Source organism: Nestor notabilis, unplaced genomic scaffold (assembly GCF_000696875.1).
Source record: "Nestor notabilis isolate BGI_N333 unplaced genomic scaffold, ASM69687v1 scaffold515, whole genome shotgun sequence".
In the NCBI taxonomy this organism is placed as follows: domain Eukaryota; kingdom Metazoa; phylum Chordata; class Aves; order Psittaciformes; family Psittacidae; genus Nestor; species Nestor notabilis.
The window spans coordinates 186,711-195,306 of NW_009928589.1; the positions used below are offsets into that span (position 1 = coordinate 186,711).

At 37.2% G+C, this 8,596-nt stretch overlaps 1 protein-coding gene across 1 annotated transcript in view; it reads right to left on the minus strand.

Moving 5' to 3' along the window:
- The window catches only part of THSD7A (thrombospondin, type I, domain containing 7A), a 130,264-nt gene extending 122,179 nt beyond the window's left edge, over nucleotides 1-8,085 (minus strand). The window contains exon 1 of the mRNA XM_010014555.1: nucleotides 8,007-8,085. Within this exon, the coding sequence (XP_010012857.1) occupies nucleotides 8,007-8,085 (79 nt within the window). The remainder of the gene's footprint in view (nucleotides 1-8,006) is intronic.
- Nucleotides 8,086-8,596: the final 511 nt, after the last annotated feature.

The following is an 8,596-nucleotide window of genomic DNA, read 5'->3' on the forward strand; positions in this document are numbered from 1 at the left end:
GTGCAAAATGATTATCTGAAGTATATGCTAGCAAACACACAAACATGAAAGGCTGACAGCTCACAGTGCAGAACTATCTGGCTTTGTCTTGCTGTCATAACCTGTAATGAAAACCTTTCCTTTAGGCTTACAATAAATTTAAGCTAATTCTCAAAACATTATTCAGTTTTAAAACAGTTGTTCCTCCAAACATTTTTTTTTTTTTAGCATAAGTTCATCTAACAACTGTTTTTCCTTTACCTAGTGTAGCAGCAGCAGCCCAAATGAATATTGGATGAATACACAAAAGGAATACTTAATTGGAACAGCATGCTTTAAAGAGAAATAGAGCTTCCAGTTCTACAAAGCAATTACATTGCTTTGAGCTTCTAGTCATGTTGTAATAAATACTTCTGATATTGTAAGATACCAAATAGTGTTTCTTCTATCCCACAGTCTGTTTACATATAAAGCTGGTTCATGAACATTTCATAGTTTCATTAGCGGTGGTGTTAAGCCGTACTAATATATTCCTCACACTCCTCTCCTTATGTTCTCTCTCTAGTCACACTGCTGGCTGAAAAGCCAGATAACACTCTTCTGACACAGTGATGATTCCCATACATAGCGAACACTCTTGCAGGCTTTGTAAGTTGGATGAAAGACTTTATTAACCTTTGCTTGTATCTCTCCCACATGTCTGCTTTGTTTAGTCCTGAATATTAACAGTTGAAAGCTGCTCTGCATCTCCTAAGCGAGACAGTTTTACCAAGCCATACTGAAGAACTACCTATCCCAGTACCCATCTACTACAGCAAGAAAGAACACACGCTTGATGAAGGTACAGAAATATGGTGAGCATAAATGATGCCTTCCCTGGTGCCATCCCAGCTTCCCACCATTTCCAGCTCACACACCACAGTAGACACATCGGTACAACCCTTCTAATACAATTAATAGTTACACATGGATATCAGATAAAGAATGTCCATGTGTTCTTTAACTGCCTTATATAGAAGATCAGTTTTAGAAATCATATTAGAAACTCCTGAAATTGCTGTTCTTTTTTTGTGTGCAAAGCCACCAGAAATGACATGATAGAGAACACATGGCATGAACCTATTTTTTCTTAAGCATTGGGCAAGGAAAAAAAAAACAAAACCCACTCCCATGAACAGCAAAACCAATTATGAGCTAATCTGTGAAATCAACAGTTACTTCCAATTATTACACAGACTGTAATTATGAGTAGATATTAACATTTTGCAATGAAAGCTCTCTAATTATATGAGCGACAATAATAACACCACAAATTATTCTTATCCGTGTCCCTGTAAATTTTAACAGTTCTGCCTGCGTCAGAAATGAGTTTAAGGGATAGATTATTGAGAAACCAATTCGAGATCCACTGCCTATTAAGGAGGAGGATTTGATTTGTATAGATTAAGTTGAGTTTTTTCCATTGGTTTTGAACCAAGATTTGCTGCTTTCTCCCTGTTGGCATTTTACATTCAATTTACTCACAAATCTCAAAGTAAATTTTTTACTGCAATATTGCTAAGAGATCTCACTTAACCTGAAAATGCCAAAGCTAGTATTATTCTTAGTGACTATACATGGAAATGCAGATTTTTGCACTAATTCAACTAACTGAGGCTTGTCCTTCACTTTTCACCAAAGTAAATCCCAATTGGATCCATTCAAAAAACACCACTAGCCCTTGTCATAACACCTGCACATCAGCATGTGTTGTAGCATCAGTTTCTTGGTACTATTAGAAGAGTTTATTTCTGTGCAAAGCCTCCTGCAATTACATGATAATCAGCCATATTGAACAGGTTACAAGGACTACAAAGCAGACCATTTTCACCTCTATCATGAATAATTTTGCAATTCAGCTTGTTAAACATGATCTTCTTCTGTACACACAGGCTGATATATTAAGAGAAAAGACCTGTTTCAGTTAGCATGAAGAACTAATGAATGCTTTTATTTTCTGCCTCTGTCCCATTTTCTGTCCTTTTATTTCTTTCTCTTGTTCATCGTAGCCTCCTGCTGTGGTGCTGATGGCCAGAAGTGCTAGCTGTGAGGCTGCTGCAACCACAGGGTACATCCGTCAACACAGGCCATCACACTTGTGCCAGCCCAGCGATTTGTAATCCCAGTCTCTGCCTACATTAACCAAGGGCAAACAAGTCAAAAACCTTCTTCACTGAGACATGAAGAAATTTACTGCTACAGCTTTTCAGAGACTGGCTACAGCTTTTCGACTAGACTGCTAGAACCAGACATCAGATATTAAATGTAGTATCTTCGCACAATGATTTTTTTTAAAGGGTCAGACTTCCTGTAAGGTATAATGTCAGACAAGGTACCAGGAAGTTGATTATAAGAGAACACTACAGTTTAGTTGTATGAAGTCAGAAACAGATTTAGGTTGTATTCTAAGCCCCACTGCTAGCCTGCAGGATGATCTACGTACACCATTTCTGTCCCCTCGCACTTCAGCTTCTTCTGTGTAAGGCAAGAACAATATAAATTTTTAAAGCCCATTTAGAGGTATTGATGAAAAACGGTGTGCAAGAAGTAAATAGCAGTAGGAATACACATTCTGTCATTTTCTCTCTGGAAGCACACAGTTTATTCAGTATCTTTCCCTTGAGTTTTGCCCTAAATCCCAGTTGCGTTGAAAGGTGTGTTTTAATAAAAAAGCAAGAAGCCCAGACAATAAGTTGCTGCTTTTTCTTACTCTTGACAGAAATCTTATTCATAGAGCACAGCATGCATACTTCTCATCTGTGCCTTCCCTCTGCCTCTTTGACCACAAGAGATACTCAAGGATCAAATAGGAAGGTTTCACATATATCTGAATTCTTTATAGTTGTTTTGTTCGCCACTAATGGAATAAAATAAGAGGCCTGAACTTAATGAATATCACTTACTTAATGTTCTGGACCTGTCATCCTCATGGTTTTCTTCAAATTCATTGGAGCAAAGAAAGTTTCATTAAATTGCAACTTGTAAGTACAGAACATCATATAAAGGGTCAATTTTATATATTTTTTTATTCACCTTTAAATATTTCATTATTTAAATTGCCTATGTGCTGGACTGAAATAATAATTCAATCATAAATCTTCTGAAGTGCACTGAGACTTTATGTCTTGCTGAGATACATTCTCCAAGCATATCCTCTGTTCATTTATTATTCATTATCATCCACAGTTTGCCAAATTCCTGTGGAACCCATTTTCAATTTTCAAATGGCAACTTTCCCCTAGAACTGTGGTGCTTTCATTACATAGATATAGTACTTAAAACTACAGGAAGGAAAGCCAACTAAGCCATGTGGATATATTGAAGATACAGGTGCTGTTGTGTATCAGACAAGGATAGATCTATATTAGTTTTGAAGAAGTCTTGTCAGGACTATATGAAACCTGTCACTGAAATGTATGCAAAATAAGTAATGTTTTTATCTGAGCGCTCTGTAACAAATCATTTAAATTTCAGACACAACTGAGATAAATAATTCAAAAAAGTGATTACTACTTACTTCCATCTGGCAAATGTGTTGCACAATTGCATTAAAATAAGTGGTTTTCTCTATTTTTGTGATACTGGAAATGCATCTAACAAACTGTTCTGCATAATAATTTTTTTCAGTTTTTGTTTTAGAAGTAATAACTTCTATGAAATATTAATGCAGGCAGTCATTTCAGTATCTCAGACCTTATCGTAACTTTGGCTTTTAAACAGAACTCCCCCTTAATCAAAGCAGGGACTTCTGTTTAAAAATACATGAACTTGATCTGGTAGTAACACTAATCTATCACAAGAACCCAAGATGTACGATTAAAAACGCAATGAATCACTACTGCAAAAATTTAAAAGTACAGCAGCATTTTAAGGAGGCCATCACAAGATTCCTCTCGGATCAGCAATCTCCAAGAGATTTCTTAAATTCCTCTCACCTATCAAAGAAACAGAGACAAGAACTCAGCAACTGACCTCTGCGTTAGTCTTCCATTCTAGCACAGAAACCACTTACTTTTCCATTGCTAGTACTATCTTTGATTTCTAAAGTTACTTTACAGAGCTCATTTTATAATAAGCAAAACGAGAATCTTTTAGTAGATGCCTTGCTTTCTTGGGGATGGCTGAACATCTGCCTGCCAATAGGAAGTGGTGAACGAATTCCTTGTTTTGTTTTGCTTGTGTGAATGGCTTTTGCTTTGCCCATTAAACTATTTTTATCTCAGCCCGTGAGTTTTCTCACTTTTACTCTTCCAGTTCTCACTCCCATCCTACCGGGGGTCAGTGAGCAAGCAGCTGTGTGGGGCTTAGCTGCCAGCTGTGGTTAAACAGCAACAATCAGGAAACGCTTTTTTACTATGAGAGTGACTGAGCACCGGCACAGGTTGCTCAGAAATTACATGTAATCTCCATCCTTGGAGATATTCAAAAGCCATCTGAGCACAGTCATGGGCAACTGGCTCTAGGTGGTCCTGCCTGAGCAGGCGGGGTAGACAAGGTGACATCCAGTGGTCCCTTCCAACCTCACCCATTCTCTGATTCTGTGAATACACACATATCAGTATCAAAAACAAAGAGTCAAAGGAAGTATTTGGTTATGTATTTTTCAGAATCTGTTTCCCAAACTTCACTATGCCAAAGTTTAAATCACTATATAAAGACTGAAAGACATTATGTATTCATGAATAGATACATCCAGAAAGAAAAGAGTAAGAAAATGCTATTTGTTAAGGTTTGGAATTAATCAATTATAGAATTTAGTATAAAGTCTGGACCTTTTTAGAAACAGGAAGAACAATTTATTATTAAAAACATCTACAGAATTTAACTAATAGGTAATGCCCACAAACTTCAAATATATAACATGTATTCACACTTCATTAAATATTAAGTACACTAGAAATGAATTCCTAAATATTTTTTATTATTAACTCCAGATGAGTAGAAAAAGAAATGTGAGATATAAAATGGCAGAAAAGTTTCAAAATTATGCATTGAGAAGACTTTCTAACGCATTCTTTATGGATTACCACAAGCATTAGACCTCCTTGTTCAAGCTCCACTGAAAAATGTGTACTTTTGTATAGTTATTCATTCTTAAAATCATTCCTCCCAATACTTCAAAATATTAGATAAACATGAAGCTCATTTTTTACATGGTGAAAGAACAGTCCATGTACAAATTTTATTTAAAGGAGAAAATAAGTATTGGGAGAGACTATAAATCTGAACAGGGACATGATAATTTAGTTAGTCACACTAGTGGAAATTTTAGGACACTGTCTGAGTACTTATTAAGAAGCCACCGCAGCTGGAATTAGGAAAAAAAGGTATTTGAAAAAACTGCCTGCAAAGCCCAGTTCATCAAAACTGCTGAAATAATGCTGTGATGTCAGGGCAAACAAATGTCTGATTTACTTAGCTAATTAACAGTTTACTTAACTTCACAGTCTTCAGTTTTGCTAGTGAGTGACTAGACCTGAATTTCTGGGTGAAACTCTGCAACAGAACCTCAAGAAAGAGAGACAGACCCAAGAACATCTTTGTGATATAATAATATTAATTTAAAAGCCAGTCTAGAAAGCCAATGCACCTGAGTAAAGATCTGTTGTTGCAGACCCAAGTAGGCTCATCAAGGTAAATAACAGATCTTATCCTTTTAAAAGCCTGAGCTAGCATTATACCATTTTAGCACAGCTCCTTCACCTACATCACTTAGGAAATTAGAAATGTCATTCTCTATTTCAGTTCACCTTCAGGTAAAAGGTTAACTCATTGGAAAGGATATTTTAACAGGCCAGATCTTTCAAAATCAGTAACAAATTGGGTTGGAGATATCTTTCAGAAGGGATGTCTTCAATTAAAACAACCCTCACCAGAGATGAGCAGAGAAAGAAGGTTAGTGTTGGACAAAGAAACACTCGCCCTCTTGCCAAATAGGGGATGCAAAGATCCTTATCAGCCTGAATTATGCTGAAATATCTTCAAATGGCTCTGCAAAACAGAAAGGTCATTTTGTTTCAAGGAGACTCTTTAAAAAGGGGTAGAAGTCACTGAAAAGTCTTTCCTAATAATTTTTAAAACTCGTCAACATGAAAGTGTTTTCTGCACTAAGAAGGAAGGATGGAAAGAGAGAAAGGAAGGGAGAGGAAGAAGGATGGAGGGAGGGGAAGTGGGAGGAAGGGAGAGAAAGAAAAAGAGAGAGAAAGAAAGAGAGAGAAAAGTGAGCAAAAATGAGAGAAAGTGAGAAAGAAAACTGTTATGGGAATCTGAATATCTCAAAGGACACTTGCAGTAATCTTACGGCCACTGTTTACTTTTCTGGTAGATACGTAATTATCCATCCAGGCTACATTAGCAGCCATAAAATCTCTCTTACCCTCTTCAGATGCACTACCGAAGAACAAATTTGGTGCAAGCAGGGACACGTATGCATTTGGCCTAAGTTTCCATCCTAATGTAAAATTTGACTCAAGTCCAATTTTACTGAAGAATGGGAGAAGCTCTTGCTCCTCTTAAAATCTAAAGTTCATGGCTGGATAACAGCAATGTGCCTCTTATAGAAGTGTGACAAAATAATTATAAATCAAATGCAGGAGCCTAAATTTCTTTTATATACTTTGACCTCATTACTGAATTCTCAATACCATTGCCTTCCTTTCTCTCTCTCGCCCCCCGCCCCCACCCCCACTTCTTTGTTATAGTATTATTTAGGATGTTTCTTTTACTTTAAGTGAAAAATAGTCAGAGTCATCTAAAGAATGGGCATACTTTAAAAGCAGCAGAGTTATTTATTCAACAGCAGGTTAATGTAAGCACAGGAAAGCTCAACCCAGTATGGCACTGCTTAAAGAAACAAAAGTCAGCTGGGTAGCAATGAGAATACAACATACTCCCAACTACATGCATCTCATTATATGCAAATCACTGCACTATGCTTAATTAGTAAGCTCTGCATTTTTCCTTCCAGTTCTGATTTTTTAAGGCAATAAAGCCACTCCAGAGTAGGAGGTTGTATAAGTAAGAAACCTGACTTTATGCCAGTTGATGAGAATTAATCTATAACAGCCCAGGAACATGTAAATCTTATCAGACAAAGGAACTCAAAACAGAAATAAGACTTCTTTCTTTTCTTTCAACCTTTCAAACAAATCATGAAGAAGATAGCATTCTCTCCCTTCAGACTGAAAGTAAATACTATTCTGGAAGATACACTCTATTACTCATATTCATTTTACTGATCTAAGGACCAGCCACATCTGACCTTATTTTGTTAGATATTGTGCAGTTTCAGAGAAATAATGGCCAGGTGCTATGTCATGGAGTTCACAAGGTAGATCAGGCTCAGGGGAGGTATGTGTGATGCACATGAAGCATAAAAAATGTGTTTACTTCAAGTATGTTAGTTGGATTAATTTTTTGACTGCTTGTTTTGCTGGGTTTTCCTGAAGGCTTATGTGAAATAGGAAGAAAAAGGGAAAACTGCAGAGAAGAGTGAATGCAGCTGATGTACAGTGACTGTGAAAAAGGCAGGAAGAAAGGTTTCAGTCAATCAGAAAGGGACAAGAGCTCAAAATAGTGGATTTCACACACAAAAAGCCCCTACTTCAGCTGTGTCTCCAACTGCCAGTGCAGGTGGGAGGCTTCAGCTGTCTCAAAACCTTAAATTATCTTGCCTCAGTTGAGCAAGAATCTTAAATCATTTTCAAAACAGACAGTAATTGCTCAATCCACACAACACTATGTGCTCTGCAACGAAGTATTGCACTGAAGATGTTCACAAAAGTAACTGTTTTCTTAGAGCTGACACCCTGCTTCCAGACTCCCTACCTTGACCAGTATATCAGCAGCGTAGGTAGACTGCCGACACCTTGCCCCTGGCCCAAGATGCATCCTGCTTATGCTGCCCACATTATTGATGTAAGGTAGGATTTTCTCCAATCACATTGCCACTGCTGGAGCCAAGGGGCAGCAATGCCCCCGACTCCTACCCGCATGCAAAAGGCATTTGCACAATTGGCTGTTGCTGCCAGATGACCCAGACACCAAGTGCTCCTGGCAGTTCGCCATCACGTTATCACCCTGTGTTTGCTATTGGTGATTAGGCCATGTTGCTGCTCATCTTTCCCACTGCCTCCATAAAGCTTTGTTGTTGAATGTGTTGTCAGATTGCATCACTGTTCAGGCCTCAGCACCTGACCGTATGTTAAAATTAGACACCAGTTGAAAAAAAACAGAGTTAAATTTAAGCTAGAAGTTAATTTAAAGTAAAAGTCAAAATACCATTAAGGGACCAGGAAGCACTGTTTCCAGCATTATTTCATTTGGAGCACTCTATTACTATTACCCAATCAATCTGTTGTGATATATTTTAACAGAGCAAAATATGACACAAAAAAAAAAAAGATTGAAAGATGCTTTTGGGAATGAATGTTTGTTTTCTTGCCTTCTAAGAGAAGACAAAATACATGTGCTGTCTACAAATCACTATTCATTTAAAGCTGTAGAGATCACTTCTATGAAGTACCAATATATTTGTACTGATTAATACATTTGAATTAAATGTGTCTAAAGCAATAGC